This window comes from Pinus tabuliformis, chromosome 8 (assembly GCF_031772625.1).
Source record: "Pinus tabuliformis cultivar Carrire ecotype Pingquan chromosome 8, CPIR1, whole genome shotgun sequence".
NCBI lineage: Eukaryota > Viridiplantae > Streptophyta > Pinopsida > Pinales > Pinaceae > Pinus > Pinus tabuliformis.
The window spans coordinates 1882574148-1882593694 of record NC_142294.1 but is presented as its reverse complement, the minus strand read 5'-3'; the positions used below and the strand labels follow the sequence as shown (position 1 = coordinate 1882593694).

Below are 19547 nucleotides of genomic sequence, written 5' to 3'. Positions count from 1 at the left end.
TTCTCCGTTTGCTAAGTCTGAGTCGAAGGAGGGAGGAAGGTGCTGGAAGGAGCTTGACAGGACGTTTGGCATGAGATGCAAACTATATCCGCCCGCGTTTTCGGTTCATTCTCTTTCAAATTTTGGTATAAGCTATATCATAATTAATGAACATATGGTCTTCTGTCAGGATATGTACTTTTCGGTAGACTTTATCCTTTTTCGAAGGATCTCCCACAAGGTGGCATAGATTTTGTCAGTTATTCTCCTATATAAAATATCCATTCCGTGCCTCCGTATATTTTTCCTTATCAGGCTAGTGTACTTGTTATTTACGCTCCCTTGCTTTCTGTGTCTGGACTGTGGTTCCGCTTTTGGGTTTATGACGTAATCGGTCATATAGCTGACGTCCCCTCTATCATCCCGCGATTACAATGGAGACTCTCTCCGATGTGTCGGCCTCGTCAGCATTGGTGCGGGCCACCATTGAGGCGGAAAAGGCTTACGGTGGCATGTGCCGCCAGGGGGGCTGGCAGTCTGTTATGGAAAATTCTATTCTTCAGCCACCCTCTTTGCCAACACGTGAAATTAAGGGTGGCGATTATGAAGTCCCTCGACATAGGAAGAAGCAGCATCCTATTAATACAATTCCTCCTCCCTCTGCTTGCAAACTTGATAGTTTTTTCCTGGCTGATATAATTACAAGCCTCCAAAAAAGAGCTCTTGTAGGCCGATGGTATTTTCCAGACATGGAGGATTCCCAGATGCGATCATGGCTGGGAAGAAGATGGAAAGACCTTCTGGGATATATACCTACTATAGTCAGGTTGATGAAGGACTAGTATAGTTTTCATTTCCTTAGTGAGAAAGACCTGGAAATTATTCGCACTCTTCCTTGGGTCCATGGTAAGATTTTTTTAGCTCTTCACTGCTGGTACATAGGGTACAATCCTCTCAAAAATACTCCTTCAAACAATCTCATCTGGGTTAAGCTTCTGGGGCTTCCAATTGAACTATGGACAAGAGAGACTCTGACTGACATTGGGAATGCGATGGGGAAATTTGTATATGTGGACTCGAAGTGTCTGGGGGCGAAAGACAAAAGAGTGGCATGGATACTTATCGAGAAAGAATATTGTTATCGAGAAATCTAGTGTCTATTTAGAGCTGCTAGTCCCACTAAGACGGGTAGCTATCTTAGAAACAAACAAACTAAAGTTACTTTCATTTTACTTTATGAGAAGTGGATGGGAGAAAAGCAGAGAGTACCAACCTCAGTCTTTCGCTTGGTTCCTTGCTTGTTTCCTCTCTCCCTTGACAGATCTTTGCCGCTCCTTCCTTGCTTGTCTTGTTTCAAAGAGCACCTGTAAAGTCAAAGCAGCATAATATCTTCAAAGCACAGGGATCTACAATCATAAACAATATAGGACCAGATATATATTGACCACACAAATGCATATATCATCAAACATACAAGAATGTGGAGGAAAAATTAAATAACTTTATTGATAAAAAGAGTAGAAGAGAGGATTACAACCCATTGATCTGACCCAGCGTCATCCTCCCAGCATGAAAGCCCTTCTTCACCTCATGAAAAGCTTAGATCACCCAACACTATGATATTCCACCAAGAAACCAACAGCACTTCCTTACAAAATACAAGATTCCAGCCTTTGGATCTCTGGGATGAGGGATCCGTATATAGTTGTTTGCAGGGGGGTGAGTCAGCTTCTGGGATTTTGATTAGTGTCCTCTCTCTGATAGTTCTTGGTTCCACTTGGAGATTCATGATCTCTTACTCATCCCTGGGCGAATTCAGAGAGGCAAGTGTCACAGGAGAAGTTTCTAGAAGATTCCATGATCATCCACCTTGCAAACTGTCTCTTCCATCTGTCTACTCTCACCCATCGCACCCTACAGAAGGGCTTTTCAGTATGCATCGTACCCTGAGCACTGAGCAGTCTGTATGGTCCAGTTTTGACCCGTTCTGAGCAGTTTTCCATGGAGAACTTCTGGGAGATGATGTAATCAGCTGACCTTGTTCCTTTAGGGTATGAAACAACACTTTTAGGGACTCAAAAGCCCTTGGTTTATGGACGTATATGATTGGGGTTGCAGTGCCCAAATATGTCTATAATAGTTGCCCCCTAAAGCATGAGGTCGTAAATCTTTTTTATGTCGGGTGAAATGCTTTATCATGAGGATCCGAGGTTTTTCGAACTGGAAGGCGACCTGTAATAAGATACAATACAATACATTATCTTCATAATATTTTCATGATCTAGTTGAGGCGAGCATTCCCATGCTCAAATTTATAAAATCATTTTCATGTACATAGGACAGACAAACGTCTGTGTGGCAGATTGATGATTCTGATAGAGCCATCATCCTTTGATTTAGATGATCATCTATGCAGCAATGGTGTACATTTGATGTCTTTATTTTCCTGAATATATCACAACCCGGATGGATGAAACTAGATTCGGGGTCTTCAAACTCGTTCAATCTTCGCCTGAAGTACAAGTCGATCCATGTGAAAAGATTTTCTGGAGTCGAACATGGAAATACATCGCCTGATTACCAACCAATGATGTAAGTTGTTAACGAGCACGAGAGGAATCACTGATAATGATGATGACCCTCAAGGTACGACAGTACAATTCACGTGGTGTGAAAATGGGACTTGGCGTCAAACACCACACACAATCTTTCGGTCGAAGGCCATTGATGTAAACTTGTCGCCGAAAGTGAGAAACTTGCCATTGAGGCATGCAAGCTTTAAAGTACTGAAAGGGTTGTTCCTAGGTCGACTTCTTGGATAATGAGCTGTCGTCGACAAGAAGTGACCCATCGTAGGAGGGCCTTAATGAATCCCACATCTACGACACAGAACGAAGCAAATGATTTTGTGGGGGTGAAAACGATCTGATGATAAAGGGTTCAGGGTGGCGGTCATGAAAGAATGAAGCGTGAGGGTATTGCAGCGGGTGAGACACAAGCTGGGTTGTTGAATTCTCTGAGCGACTTCTCTTGAACATATCGGCGACACTGAAATGGATTGGTAGCGTTAACCCCAAAAATGGATGGTATGGTGGACCAATGGTAATATGACCGGTGAACGGAATAACCCAACCCGATCAATCATGTTGATGAAATGAAAGTGTCATGTTCAAGAGCGACTTGCTACCAATAAAGTTTCTTCAAGTTTTCTTCCCAATTTTTCCCCAGTCATTGCTGACCAGTACCTCTTTATTTTTGTCAAGCTTGAGGAGGATAACATATGCTTGTTCTATAATTTTCCCTTTGGGCAAACCCGTCGCTATGTTTTAACGAGCCTAGCGACAGTGAAACTCGTTCTTGTCTGCATGGACAAGTTTGTCGCTATTGGTTTTAACGAGTTTAACGACAAAGATAACTCAGTCCTTTTTCAATTTTAGAGAGTCTGAAAAGGGACGGAAAGGAAACTCCAGTAATCCTTTTTCGTCATATAATCCCTTAAGTCCGAAAAAGTATAAAATAATACGAAAGGGATGAATTTTCGATAGTTTTAACAAGCCGAACAAGACAAGCGCTCGATCTTTTTGTGTAATGATCCCTCAGGTCCAAAAAGATTAAAATCTAGAGGAGGGATAGCACTTCCGATCATTTTAATGAGCTAGAGAGGCCAATTTCTCGGCAATATTTTCATATTTTATGAGTCAGATGAAAAGAGCTTAAAGGAGACTCGTTTTTTGAGGAACGAGTGATATTTTCGTGTAGCAGCTAGTTCCAGGTAAGGTTTGGAACTTTCCAATCACGGCAGGGTTAAGAGGATGGCTAACAGAATCACTCATCGCAGCTGTTCCTCAAAAGGGCAAACAATCAAATGGAGGTGTATGATTGGCTAAAACAGAGTGGAGGTGATGGTAAGAACACGTCCAAGGCTCAAAAGTTGATAATAATGCGATCGCAATGGTTATTTATTGAAGGTGGGTTCATTTTTTAATGAGCTTAAACTCTGGGGGAACATTTGCTCATCGCTAGGTTTATTTTTTAACGAGCTTGAACTTCGCGTAAAACTTCTCATGCCAGTCATATAATAAGGATGTCTCATTGATAGGTTCAATTTTTAGGGAGCTTGCACCATTCGAAACTTTGTTGCGAATCCTTTCTTTATGTAAGCTAGGAACGACCAATCCTACGAGTTTAAAGGGTTGAGAATCTACAAACTAAGAAATTAAATGGTCGCTTTTCACTTTCCATGCGAAAAGGTTTGCATGCCCCCAGGTATAATGAAGTAGAGTTTCCAGGTTACACTTCAATTTGCGGACAAAACATTTGTTCTATCGAGAAAGGCCTACCTTTTAACGTACAAAGTAGAGTTTCCAGGTTACCCTTTAATTTGCAGACAAAGCACTTGCTCTGTCAGGAAAGGGATACCTTTTGACAGAGGTATCTTATTCCAGTCTAATCCCATTTTCCTAAATTGATGGGTGTGTTAGACTAGTCATATTCCTACGCGGAAACCCACCTTATACCTGGGGTTCTTCTACCGAAGCAGACCAGGGTGCATGCCCCCTAGGTTTCAGTCACAATCACCAAATCACTCGCACTCATCAGGTGGACGGACTGGAGACTGATGAGACATTCCTTGCGTAAAAAGACTAGTTAGGGATGGCATTTGACTATTAGCTATGTGTGAGCTGGGGAATGAAAGCTGGTCTACGAGCTGGACCACTCTTCCTTCATGCGGAAAACACATTACTCAAAAGAGTGAGGAGACAATGGCTCCCATGCTACAAATGTAGTCACGCCCAAGGAGTAGATTGTAATCTAAAGGTCCTTGGACTACCATTACATTCAGATAAATGGTTTTCCTTCTCAAAGTTAGAGGCAAATTTGGAAGGATCCCTAATAGTCGACTGGTTCCTTTGTCGAAGCCTATCAGATTTCACATCTCAGGCAGAAGCGATGGCGAACCAAGTGCTTTCCAAGCAGTTGAGGAAAGGATACTCATAGAAGCCCCTTCATCTATGATAGCACCAACCATGACCATTCTGTAAGTTTGTACTATGATTTGGAATGGTACATTAGACGGTAGACGGGGTCTGCCTAGTAGATTCCAATCGAAGGAAACGACTAGGTTGCTCGGAGGTGGGACCGAATAAACGGCTGGATACGACTCTGACAAACTTCCTTCCTACGGTAAAGGAACGAGTAGATTGCCCCCATGTTCATCGGAGTCTGTATTTATGAAAATAATTTGAACGGTGTCATTCTCATTCTCTTCGGTGACTGTATCATCTGAAGATGGACCTTCTGAAGACAAGATTGGGTCGACTGCCGTCTCGACCTATTGACTTTGGTCCGGTGTGGACTCAGAGGGTTTATCTTCAATGATAGATGCATTGACCAACCACAAAGGTGTGTTATTCAGATTTTCAACTAGCGATGGACTCGGCAAGAGTTTCTTGTATCCATGAGGAAGCGCAGCGGTGAAGCAGGATGGTTATCCAAGACTCTTTTAGCCTCGTCTAGGAAGGGACAACGGTGGATGACATGATCGCCTTCAAACAGTTTACAAGGAAATTTATATTTTCCTTTTTGTCCAGAGACTTCATTTTCACTAGTTGACGGTGTACTTTCAACATGATCATTAGAGGTTGAGGACACCGGATTGTGCAAACGGGGAGACCAGTCCCTTAAGATTCGTGGGATGCAAGGACAATCTCAATGATAGTGGTCTCCTTTGCAAATGACACATGGAGATTTAGGTTTGGATGGTGCGGTGTGCGGATTTTCGCTAGACGATGCATGGTTGCCTCTTTTTGCCTTTGGCTCCTTCTTCTTCTTCTCCTTCCCTTTCTTCTTCTTCGCAGTTACTTGGTTTTTAGTTTTACTAGCTTTATCAAGCGAAGAGGAAGAAGGAGAGGGAGAAACAAACGAAGTAGAAGGTTGGGGGGTAACTCTAGTATCATATAGTTGCTGATTTGATTGCTGAGGAATCACGGTGCTTTGAATGATAGAGGTCGAGAAGAGCCATACTGGCAAGCCGATTGTCAGTCTTGGAAGGGATAATGTGGCCATATGAGGTGCACCAACATCTCCCCAAGAGGAGAAAGGACTAGGATTTCCCCCAGGGGGAAATCCTTGGTTGGTGGACTCCATTTTCTCAACCTAAGACCAATGAGGGAACAGTGACGTTATTCTGATTAAAATAAATTTTATGACGCTTTGACACAACTTGCTTTTTCAATTTTTAAGAGTCGAGAAAAAGCTAAAGATGACTCTAGTCGCCTTCTATTTTTAATGAGCCGAAAGCAACAAGTGCTGAGATGGACCTTTTCCTTTAAGGAGTCTGAAAAGGAACGAAAGAGACTACTCTGGAAATCTAGACAGAGAGATTACCAAACCAATCACAAAACTACAGAATACTTTTTACGGTACGGCAGTCAATCTACCCGAATGCTGTGTTCAGTGCATTGTGATCGATAGGGCGGTAGACACGGTTTCCTAAGGATAAAGGATATAGCCTATTGTGGTCTCCCAATATATACTCGATGGTACGTGGGAGCACAAATCCATACTGGCACTTGTCATCTCAAAGAGGAGGAATCACCAAACCTACGATGAAAGCGATAGTTACCAGGCTTTACGACGCCAGAATACATCTCTAGCCTAGACTTCTAAATGTTGTGCGTTAGGTTCCAAAGCGTTTTTATGTTCATTGAATTTATTTTACAGTTGATCTTTCTTAAGAAGTTTGCCTTTAAGGTTCACCGCGTGATGTAGATATACAATTCCTAAAATGCAATCTAAGATGATAAACAGTCGTTTATTCTTATTTTTGCAATGAAAATCCTAGCTACTAAGGAAAGAGAAGCGAGATTCTTTCAACATAGAGCAGAGAGCACACACTAGATGCACTGTCCTAAATCAAAATCAACAAGCAGTCTAAATGCAAATGCACATGCATGTATTTGTTTTCCACTTTCTTAATGTGTGAATGACAAAAAGAATGCTAAGTACAAATCTGAATTATCTTTTCAAAGCGACAATACTAACAATTTTCTCTTCAAAAAACGAAAGGAAGACAATGACGACACTTTGCGATTTTGAATTGAAAACTGCTTTCGACACTTGAAATACTATTAATTCAAATCAAATACAAGAGTAACAATGTAATCGACCATCAAGAAGAGTAGGATTCTTTTCTTTGACTGAAAACGACACTTGCGACACTTCTAAATCAAAAGATGACAGTTCGATTAAGCTACTTCTTTGTAAAAGAGAACTATAAATGGCGAACAATACATAAAAACATTCACAATTATTTGTACAATGGAGGCTGGATAATGCAAAGGAAGGGGGTTTCCACAGTGGTACACTGATCACAGACAGCAAAACTCCTGAATAAAGCTGAAGAGAGTGAAGAAAAAACCAAAATCTGGAGGTAGAAACAGTCTTATCTGATCATCGCACCTATAACACAAGGAAATAGGGATGCATCTCACCTACTGCACACGGGAGATGCGATGCATCTAGATTGCCTAGAGGAGAAGGTGCATTGGTCTAGGGACGAGACTTCAACTTGGTTTTTGGTCATAGTTTGCAGCTTAGTTCAGGGATTTAGGCTGAGCTAATGATAGTCAGTAAATACAAATCATAGGGGTTGATCTAATGAGGTTACTTGAGCCACCACCAGGGCAATTAGGATGTTTGCAAATCAATTGTTCAGTTTATAAACAAAACCCGGAGATGGACTGAAGCAGCATTGATCTACTTTGCACTTGCATAGCAAATGCAGTTCGAAGGCTAGCTGGCTTAACTTCAGGCTCCGTCTGTAGTTTATAAAGCAAACAAATATAAACAAGCAAACAAGCTATTCGCTCCCCAGTGGAGTCACCATTTTGTTATCGGGAAATCTAGTGTCCATTCAGAGCTGCTAGTCCCACTAAGATGGGTAGCTATCTTAGAAACAAACAAACTAAAGTTACTTTCATTTTCCTTTATGAGAAGTAGATGGGAGAGAAGCAGAGAGTACCAACCTCAGTCTTTCGCTTGGTTCCTTGCTTGTTTCCTCTCTCCTTTGACAGATCTTTGCCGCTCCTTCCTTGCTTGTCCCGTTTCAAAGAGCACCTGTAAAGTCAAAGCAGCATAATATCTTCAAAGCATAGGGATCTACAATCATAAACAATATAGGACCAGATATATATTGACCACACAAATGCATATATCATCAAACATACAAGAATGTGGAGGAAAACTTAAATAGCTTTATTGATAGAAAGAGTAGAAGAGAGGATTACAACCCATTGATCTGACCCAGCGTCATCCTCCCAGCATGAAAGCCCTTCTTCACCTCATGAAAAGCTTAGATCACCCAACACTATGATATTCGACCAAGAAACCAACATCACTTCCTTACAAAATACAAGATTCCAGCCTTTGGATCTCTGGGATGAGGGATCTGTATATAGATGTTTGCAAGGGGGTGAGTCAGCTTCTAGGATTTTGATTAGTGTCCTCTCTCTAATAGTTCTTGGTTCCACTTGGAGATTCATGATCTCTTACTCATCCCTGGGCGAATTCAGAGAGGCAAGTGTCACAAGAGAAGTTTCTGGAAGATTCCATGATCATCCACCTTGAAAATTGTCTCTGCCATTTGTCTACTCTCACCCATTTCACCCTACAGAAGGGCTTTTCAGTATGCATCACACTTTTTGCATGTGGTAGATGAGATGCATTGCACCCTTAGCACTGAGCAGTCTGTATGGTCTAGTTTTGACTAGTTCTGAGCAGTTTTCCATGGAGAACTTCTGGGAGATGATGTAATCAGCTTACCTTGTTCCTTTAGGGTATGAAACACCACTTTTAGGGACTCAGAAGCCCTTGGTTTATGGACGTATATGATTGGGGTTACAGTGCCCAAATATGTCTATAACAAATATCGAGGTGGTTTTCCTGACCATATAGAACTTCTATGGGGGGAATTAAATATGCATTAGAGATTAGACTTTTGGGGGGTTCCATTTCGTTGCTCTCACTATCACAGGATAGGCCACTTAAATGATAATTGTCCGTCTCGTCGAGGGGATAGGCATAAAGAAAGGAAATTTCTATACAATAAAAATTCAAAATTCCCAGAACATAAGCAGAGGAATGCAGAAGGGGAAAGAAAATCGTCGATTAGGAGGTCTACATCCTTAGGTATGTCTAAATCTGTTTCACCTTTTCTATCTCCATTAATGAAGCATAGTAGTCCCTCTCTGACGTATCATCCCTCTGCTTCTTTTTCTCCCCAAAAATCTTTTTCTTCTCTTGAGAAGCAGAAGGACTCTCTAAATATTTCATATCCTCTTGAGCCTATTCCATGTCAAGAAGTCCCTCATCCATGTCCTATTCCCCATCCTATGGAAAATATCCCATCCTCATCGCACATTACGTACATTCCATCTTCTTCTCCTTCCCCGGTTAAATCTAATAACAAATCAAAAGGGAAGGAACCATGCTCTGCTGTCACTCCTCCAAATACAAAAGGGAAGGAGCCATGCTCTTTAGTGAATCCCCCAAATTCTTCAGTCATGTCTCCCACAAATTCCATTGGAAACGACTTAGATCTTCTCCTGAAGAAAAAATCCATAGAATTATGTCTTCTTACTATCCACAAACCTGTTTCAGATTTTTCTCCAAATATCAGTCCTAAATCGGCATCTAATATTACAGAAAGGAGAACGCAGAATAGAGGAACACAACATTTCCGTGGCAGAAAAATCCTATCAGCCTAAATATGGACCACTCTTTGATTGACATTCCTATAATTGATCTCTCTGAAAAAGGGCCCCTTGGAGCAAGACAGGCCGGTGAAAGGCCATCATGACTCACATCATATCTATGAATATAAGGGGTCTAGGGGCAGACCACAAATTCTTGGCCCTGAAGGATTTATTTTCTACAGCTCAATCCAATATTATTCTCATACAGGAGACTATGCATGCTGCTGCTGTTTCTATTAGATATTTCAGATGTATGTTCCCTTCTTAGCATATGGTTGCTACGGATGCAAATGGTTTATCGGGGGGTTTAGCAATTTTATGGAATCCTATTTGGGTTTCGGCAAAGGCTTTCAAATGTTTTGCAGGTATTCTCCTATTAGCAAATATTCGGGGCCTGGTTGGCTCTATTCATGTCCTAAATGTATATGCCCCTTGCAAGAATCGTCGTCCATTCTGGAACAGGTTCTTGTCCTCTGAATTTTGGGAATTAGATTCTCTCCTAATCGAGGGTGATTGGAATTGTAATTTGAGCAGTGATGAGGTGTGGGGAAGGGGAAAAAGGGATGATCCATTAGCTGGTCTCATTAAGGGGGCCATTCTCCACCATAATATGATTGATGTATATCCTCAATTCATGGGCCCTACATGGGATAATGGAAGAATAGGAGCATCCTTTCTTGCCAAAATATTAGACCGTTTTATGATTAAAGATAAGCTTATGGACCACATGGCAAGGCCTCTATCTAATATAATAAACTCTTTCATATCTGATCATAGGCCCATTTCCTTACAGTGGGGGAAAAGGAAGTTCAAGAAGGGTCTTCCATTTAAATTTAATAGAGTATGGCTGGAAGATACTGAATTCAATGATCTAATTAAAAAATCATGGTCTTCTTTCCTCCCCATGGAAAATTCATCCCCATCCCAAGCCCTTCTGGATAATCTGCGAGCTCTAAAGGTTAAGGTAAAGTCGTGGTAGAAAAATAAGAAAAAAGCCAACAAAATAGCCTTGAAAGAGATTCAAGAGGAGTTGGATGTATTGGCTGAGAAGCTAAAAGGAGGTGATTTCCCTTTTCAGGTCCGTTGTCATATAAGGGATTTGGAAAAGAAAAGATACAAATTGCTAGCTATTGAAGAAGCATCATGGAGACTAAAGAGCAGAGCTTTATGGCTTAAGGAAGGAGATAGAAATACAAAATTCTATCATAGATTTGCAAATAATAGGAGGGAAATTAACTCAATTTGGGAAATAAAAAGTGAAAGGGGTAGTATGTTACACTCCCAGGAGGAAATTTCAAAGGAGGCTGAGGCACATTTTGAAAAGTCATATAAAAGAAATGAAAACTGCAGGATGGAGGATATCTTATGGGGAATTGATCTCTTTCCTACTATGTTTGATGAAGAAAAAAATAATGCTCTTTTCCAGCCTGTTTCAGAAGAAGAACTCCTGACAGTTATGAAGTCTTTCAAAAAAGACAAAAGTCCAAGTCTAGATGGGTGGACAATCGAGTTTTTCATACTTTTTTTTGATTTGATCAAGAGGGACCTACTAGCAATGGTGGAGGAATCGAGACAGAAGGGTAATATTCATCAACATATTTCGTCAACATATATTGCTCTCATCCCTAAAAAGAAAAAAGCAATTGTTTTCTCAGATTTTAGGCCAATTTCTATCTGTAACGCTATCTACAAAATTATCTCAAAGATCATTGCAAATAGAATTCGAGGGACTTTGTCAAAATATATATCCCAGGAGCAACATGGTTTTCTTCAGAACAGGAATATCATTGAGGCTGTGGCCAACATCCAAGAGGGCCTACACTCATTACACACTAAAAAGTTGGATGCAGCAATTCTCCAATTAGATTTAAAGAAAGCATATGATAGTCTTGATTGGGGCTTTCTAAGATGTATCCTGTGCAAAATTGGACTATACAATGATTGTATAAGTTGGGTTATGGCCTGTGCAGAAACTGTTAAATTTGTTGTCCTTATCAATGGTCTTCCATCAAACTTTTTCTTGGCAGCCAGAGGTCTCAGACAGAGATGTTCCCTATCCCCTCTTCTATTCATTGTAGCTATGGACTCACTGAGTTTACATATTAAAAAAGTTGTAATGCAAAATCAATGCAGTCCATTGATGATTTATAGAGGGAATTTCATTTCCCACAGTTTATTTGTGGATGATATTATGATTTTTGGAATGCTCAGACTGGTTACATGGATATGCATTCATGACATTCTAAAAAATTTCCAAAGAGCCTCTGGAATCCTTATAAATGAAGGAAAATCTTTTTTCTATTCTGATGAAGGAGATAAGGATTTAATGGAATTTCTGAGAGAACTGTTCAATATAGAAGTAAAACCCATAAAGGAAGGTATGAAATATCTGGGTTTTCATCTTAAACCAGCAGGCTATACAAAAGCTGATTGGATGTGGATCACTGACCGTTTCTTTAGAAGAATAGCAGGATGGGAGTATAAGTGTCTTTCTATGGCAGGCAGAGCAGTTCTAGCTCAGTCTGTCCTAGCTCAGTTTTCAGTTTATTGGGCCCATTTATATTATGTCCCCACAAGTATCATTTCAATGCTAAATGAATGATGGCAAATTTTATATGGGGAGGAAGCAAAGAAAAAAGAAAATATCACTTGACAAATCTCAGGAACAATACTTCTCCAAAACCTCTGGGAGGTTGGGGAATTATGGACATAAGGAATTTTGGGAAGGCTCTACTGTGTAAATCCCTTTGGAGAGGTATAAATGGGGACAGTTTATGGAGTTCATCTATAAGGAAGAAGTACATGGGAAATAAAGACATAATATACTGGCACAGGAAAGGTACTATTGGCTACTCCCATGGATCTGCTATATGGCTAAGTTTCCAGAGAATTGAGTCTTTCTTCCTGCAAAACCTCTCATGGAATATTCAGAATGGTGGGAATGTGTATATTGGTTTCGATCAAATAATGGGTACGGGGGAGAACTTTAATATTCCTCCAAACATCATAATGGCTCTCCATCGAAAAGGTATTTTCACATGGAGCCAAATCATAGCTGAATGGCAGGGAGGCGTCCCTATTTGGAAGGATCCACAGGTTATGGGCCTAAGAGGAGATTTACAACAGCAATGGAACAAAATTATGATGACTATGAGAAACATAGGTATTTGCAGAACAGAAGGAAATGACTCCCTTACCTGGAGGGGTAAAAGGGCGAGGGAAGAAGTTCAAGTAAAGGAAATCTATCTAGTTCTAGTAAAAGAAATTCCTTCCCCTTTTCTGAATATTTTCCCGATGTCTCTTTGGAAAACTGGGGCTCCATATAAAATGATTCTATTCTCCTGGCTAGTCTTTCACAATAAAAACCTGACTTGGGAGAATCTTCAAAAAAGGAACTGGTCTGGTCCAGGAATATGCCTAATGTGTAGAGAGGAGGGAGAGAACAACTATCATATGTTTATAAAGTGTTGTTTCACCCTTCAGCTATGGAAGGATCTGGCAAACTATTTTGGTTTTAGTTTGGTGAATCACTCATCTTTACAAGAAGCCCTGTTTTGGTGGAGCTCTCAAAAATCTTCATATAGATCAATTCCTCAACTACTCTTTTGGTTAGTTTGGAAGCTCAGGAACAAGTTAATATTCCAAAATGGGAAGGAAGATATAAAGTCTGTGTACGAAAAGATAATTTCCCTTCATAATTCCTTACCAGCAAAGTTGACTAGTCACAAAAATAGAAATTCAAAAGTTCAGAGGAGGGCCCAGTACAGTTTTCCAAGAGCTTTTCTTGATGGGGCAACTCAACAAGGTATATGTGCCTGCAGTTTTCTCATATCAATAAATGAAGACCAACATTTTTCCATCTATTGGAACGGAGGAAAAGGTTCAAACAACAAGGCTGAGGCTATGGCCCTTGCTGGCCTCCTTCAATTAAGTTCTTTCCTTGATATCCAGAATCTTCAGATCTACGGCGACTCAAAAATCATGATCGAGCATGTCACAAGGAAATTATCTATAAAGAACTCCATGTTAACAGGATGGATGAATAGGATAAATGTCTTATGGAACAGAAAAAAGGATTTCACTATCAAACATATAGACAGATCCTATAATTCTCATGCTGATGAACTGTCAAAGAAAGGACTCTCTATCCAGCCTGGAATATGGAAAATGGAGATTCAAATGGGAACAAGCACATTTCAGATTGAAGATTTCTCTTTACCGGGTACTTAATTTTTTGCTTTTTGTCAGCCCCAGAAAATATTATTCTCTGCACAATGACTCATCCTCTTCTACAAAAAGGTATGTTTGTCTATTACTTTCTTGATCTTCTTATCTTCATGGGGCTGCTCTATCTATATGGACCTGAAGGGTCATCCAAGAGTCTATGGTAGGTTATTATATGTCTTGTTTCTTCACACAGTTCTACTTACATCTCTTCATGTAAGTGCTTTTTTAGAATCTGCAGTACTCTGTACAACACAGTTTCTTTCTGCTTCATGCAATTTCTCTAAACACACTATGTAAATACTCTTTATATAAATATAAATATCGCTTTTTTTCGTACCGAAGAAAAGAAAAGAAAAAAAAATAAAAAAAAAACAACCTTTAACTTCCCATTTTAAGAAATTATTATATATATATATATATATATATTCTAATTATGATGAAATAAGTGAGATTGCAATCTCTTTGCCCTTTTGTTTTATTAAAAAATTAATCATTTCAGATATTTAATCATTAATAAAACCAAAAGTAACATACATTTATACTGATTTTCATAAACTTATATTAATTAATATTTTTTTTAAAAGACATGTTACATGGAAAGAAAGTGGAAAAAACATTGAAAAATGACATACCGTCCTGCTCATAGGATGCAGTGATTTACCTAGTGTGCCTATGCACCACTAAATTAAAGGTTACACTGACAACTCTCCCATTCAAAGTCTTGGGCTCTTCTTCCCGTTTGTCTTTACTGGATTTTGCTTGGCTCCTTCCCTTTTCTATGCGAAGTCAGCACCGACTACACATTCCGAGAAAGTTGCGTCTCTGAATCCGAACACCATGGTAATGAGGGAACGGCGGACGATGGCGCAAGAGTAAGGATGAACTTGGAAGATTGTTTTGTCTCTGCATAATTTGGTTGCTTTCTTTGCATTTTCATAAAGGGTTACCTGTAATAAACTTGAAATTATTTTGTGTGAATTTTGAACGGATGCGTATCTGGAAAATGGGGTTTTAATAGGAAGTTTTAAGAATATGAAGTTTATTTTTTAATCTTTTTAAGTAAGTTATTAGATTTAGATTTTTTCCCAAAACAGTATCTGAATCTTTGAATTTATATATGGATTTATCTTCTTAAAAAAATTATTTCAGCAAAATTTGAATAACAATCTGTTAAATTTGAATCAAATTTAAAGAAATTGGAAAAAAACTGGAAAAATGCCAAATCCTACCGTGTTTAATCTATGGTTTTCTTTATTTTTATGCGGATTTTGATAGGTTTTGATTCAAACTACTGGTGTGGACCTCCGCAACAACAGTCATAACATTAGTGCCGGTTAATCATGGAGTCCTTCACCTACTAAAAATTCTTTGTTTTCTTAAGCCTTTGGAAGGATTATAGGATTGGTGTCCCTTCCGACTGAGCAGTATAATGAAAGTTTGATTCAGTCCAGTAAGGGCAGATCCAATAATCTGGTTTTTGACCTGCAGCTTTTCGCAAGATAAGCGATCTCAGGGTTTCCTGTTTGAAAGCTGTGTGCGTGTATATGTAATCTTTTATAATACTTTATATTTCTTTTAATCTTATTCCAGGGAATGAAGGTAGCTTGGTATTTTTGAAGAGTCTGGTCATCTCTTCCATAACTTCTGTTTTACAAAAAGAATGGTGCATTTGCAAAACGGACATATTTAACTCACATAAGTGAAAAGGATTCAGAGCTCACTCGTTCTTTGTCTATATCTTGTCTTGTAAACTTTGCATATGCCACATTTTTATGAATACAGTAACAAATTGAGAGGAGTCTATTCTCAGATGCCCATATGGTTCTAATTTAAAGAAATGTCGTTGCAGATTCACCGTAGCTCAGGAGATTGCAACCTTTCTTGCTTCATCTGGGTTGCTCCCCAAGGCTTGGAAAGAGTTGCTCCGTGCTTGCGAAAATAGCCCACAGAGTTTTACTCTGACTGAGGATGAAGATGTTGTATATGTTGCCTTCCCTTCGTTTCACAGATTAGAAGATTTTATTGTCGAAGAGGGCAAATATGGAGAGGGAAATCTCCCAACTGAAAATAAGATATTCTCTGGTTGCCTCAAAGGTAATGATGGTCAACCAGCCCGTGTCCATCAGGGAGCTCTGAAGTTGTTCCTGCTTATTATGGAGAATACACATTTAGAAGAAAAGGTAAATTAATTTATCTACATGTAAAGTGACCTCAGATTAGTGAAAAGAGGGTTTTCTTCTTACTTATTAGAGATGAAATTTTGAAGTTCAGAAAGGAAAGTACAGTATTGACATATTTCAATGGCAAATCAGCTGCAGATCTGTATGGAACTCAAACCCGTCATATTTATTGGTCACTTCTTAGGAGGATCTGTTGCAACCCTGGCCACACTATGGGCACTGGGAAAGAGGCTAAAGCAAAGCTCTCTTTTTTGTGTCACATTTGGTTGCCCTTTAGTGGGAGATGTAAGACTTGTTGAAGCAGTTGACCGTCAAAATTGGGCAGGCAACTTTTGTCACGTGGTTTCTCAGCAAGACATTGTTCCTCGGATTCTGCTTGCACCATTTGAATCAATAAATGTGCCCTTGAGAACTCTTTTGCCTTATTGGAGAGGCATAATGACCAATGTCATCAAATATGCCTCTGATTACATTATTCGGGATGCTTATACTGCTCTTCTTCATTCTATAAGTGGGTTGGATGGGGTTATCAGTGGAAGTCCATACAGACCTTTTGGTGTTTACATGTTTTGCTCAAACTATGGGGCAGCTTGTATTATAAACTCTGAGACAGTTTTGAAGATGCTTCATTTGACATTGCAAGGCCAAGAAAAATCTTCTGACAAAATTGTACGGGAGCACATAAACTATAGTACTGTCTTGGAGAATGTAATACGAAACTCGGGAAGAATTTCGAGTTCCAACACAGAATCCTCTTACGAAATGGGAATCTCATTACAGCTAAAAGCTATTGGTATGGAAGCCCAGGTATTCCTCATTTCCTTTTTAAAATAAGATGCGAAACAAGATGATTACATTGTACTGTTACCTTATCAGTATTATGGATTATAATAGAGATGGCTGTAGTTTATATTTGTTATAAGTTTTTTTTCTTTTTTCATATTTTCTGGTTGAATTTGTTTTACATTTCATAAAAATTTGTTGAAATTATAAATTTGATTGGTGAATCTTCTATAAAAAATTTTGGCATATTTTCTGGTTGAATTTGTTTTATATTCCACAAAAATTTATTGAAATTATAAATTTGATTGGTGAATCTTCTATAATTGGTGTGTAGAGATTTTTCAAACGGTTGAATCTATTTATGCATTCGAAAATACATTTTAAACAACAAAATATCTTCCAGCTAACCAAAAATTGTTTTGTCAAATTCTAACCAAAAACTCTAGACAAAGGCAAACTAACATTTTCCATAAGATAGTAAAGTGACAAGATTGTAATCTAATAATCAACTAAATTTTTTCTAATGACAAGATTGTAATCTAATAATCAACTAAATTTTTTCTAATTTTTTTTTTACCTAATCTGACCTTTAAATTTTTAAAATGAACCAAGTATATAAAAAATAAAGTGCTTGTTCTCTATTTATTCTTATTCACTGGGAAGAAAATAAGGCCATCCTTTCACTTTGTTATGAAGTTCGTATAGACCAGGTTTGCCGGTGGGGTAAAATTTGGTATTAGAAATTATAGTAGCATTCTCTATGCCTGTACTTCGAATTATTTTTAAATGTATTTTTTAATTAGTGATGTCGGCTAATGCAGGATGATTCTGCACGAACTGCCCTACTCAGAGTAAGAGAAATTGACAACAAACATAACACAAATGCTTCTCTCCTGTCCTCTAAATTAAGTAGAGCACAATCAAGAATGGCAGAGCTGGAGTGGTATAAAGAGCTTTGTGGGAAGGAAGACATTCATGATTCCTTCAACAAGAAATTGGGATATTATGATTCCTTCAGACAATTAAATGAAAAGAGGGATATCAATGCAAATTTGCGCAGGGAAAAGCTGGCCGTGTTTTGGGATGAAATTGTTAATATGTGGCAGAATCATCAGTTGCCAAGTGAATCCCAATTTCCGAGCAGGTGGACATACGCCGGTAATACATATAGCAGATTGGTTGAGCCTTTGGATATTGCGCATTATTACCGCACCTCGAAGGGAAAGGGCAGCTATCTTTCTGATGGAAGACCCGCTCGTCATAAAATTATTCAGAAATGGTCTGAAGATATTGTACATGTTCGTAATTCCAATGGTCAGAAAGTTCGCACGAAGTTAGCATCTCTGAATGAAGATTCGTGCTTTTGGGCACATGTAGAAGAGGCTTTGAAAGATATCAAACAAGGCCTACACCAAAAGAAGGAAAGGCTAGAAACTTTTGAAAAATATGTGACAAAGATGATTAATGACTGCACCATTTCTTCAGATGTTTTCGTAGAAGGAAGCAGCTTCATAAGATGGTGGCAGGAATATAAGCAAATTCAGTCAGCTGAATGGAAATCAAGCTCTCCATTGTATAAGATAATGGAAACAGCAAGTTGGAAGAGATGAATCTACAAACTCTGTAGGTACAAATGTATTTTTACATAGATTTTACAAGGGGGTATCATGACACAGCCAATTGAGCTGAATGTACAAACTCTGTAGGTAGAAATGTATTTTTACTTAGATTTTACAAATGGGGGATTTCATGACACAGCTAATTTTACTTTTTCCTGTGTGTAACTAGTTTTACAATGTTTGATATACATACCCAACTTGGGATGGGAAGAGGAACAAAATCTGACCATTGAATGTATTTTTTTACAAGGGGGGTTTCATGACAGCCAATTGAGCTGAATGTACAAACTCTGTAGGTAGAAATGTATTTTTACTAAGATTTTAGAAATGGGGGATTTCATGACACAGCTAATTTTACTTTTTCCTGTGTGTAACTAGTTTTACAATGTTTGATATACATACCCAACTTGGGATGGGAAGAGGAACAAAATCTGACCATTGAATGTACATTGAATGTACTTTGAAAAATAGACACTTACCACCATGATATCATTATTTGTTACTTCAAATTTTTCATGTTACCAATTGGAATTAGTCACTGCCTCACTGTAATACTATAGTTTGTGCGTGCCGTGATTTGTGGGTCATATGGTCGGAGAAGTTTTACTTTATTCGTTGAGCATAAGATGATTGGTCAACGTTTTGTTTCTATTTTAAAAATCATCACATGTTCATGGTCAAATTAGCTTTGCAAATTCAATGGATTCCATGGTCAAATTTGACAAAATTTGATCACCGACTCTGGACCAATTCATGGTCAAATTAGATAAAAAAACAAGTCAAAACTTAGGCTCATTATTTGGTCCTGTAGCTACTATATGCCATTGCTTATAAATGTACCTATCCTGTGACAGTTTTCAACGCCTTACCTTTCACACTCTATACTGTGGGGACGCCTCTTGTCGTTTCTGTGTGTTAAAAAATTACTTTGGTGTGACTGTTTCAGAGCCTTTAAAAAAGCATTGGGGAAGCTTCTTGGTTGGAAAAAATTGGAAAAAAGAATT

The 19547-nt window shown here is 38.8% G+C and overlaps 1 protein-coding gene across 2 annotated transcripts; it reads left to right on the top strand.

The window, feature by feature from the left end:
* The first annotated feature begins 14630 nt into the window (after window positions 1-14630).
* On the top strand, window positions 14631-19130 carry LOC149243918 (lipase-like PAD4). Of its 2 annotated transcripts, none has more exons than XM_089374657.1 (4): window positions 14631-14833; window positions 15811-16141; window positions 16280-16948; window positions 17746-19130. In XM_089374657.1, the coding sequence occupies exons 1-4, from the start codon at window positions 14799-14801 to the stop codon at window positions 18532-18534; spliced, it is 1824 nt and encodes a 607-aa protein (XP_089230783.1). In that variant the 5' UTR covers window positions 14631-14798; the 3' UTR covers window positions 18535-19130. The 2 variants fall into 2 exon arrangements, with proteins under 2 accessions (XP_089230783.1, XP_089230782.1); XM_089374656.1 differs by having other exon boundaries at window positions 14633-14833; window positions 16274-16948.
* Window positions 19131-19547: the final 417 nt, after the last annotated feature.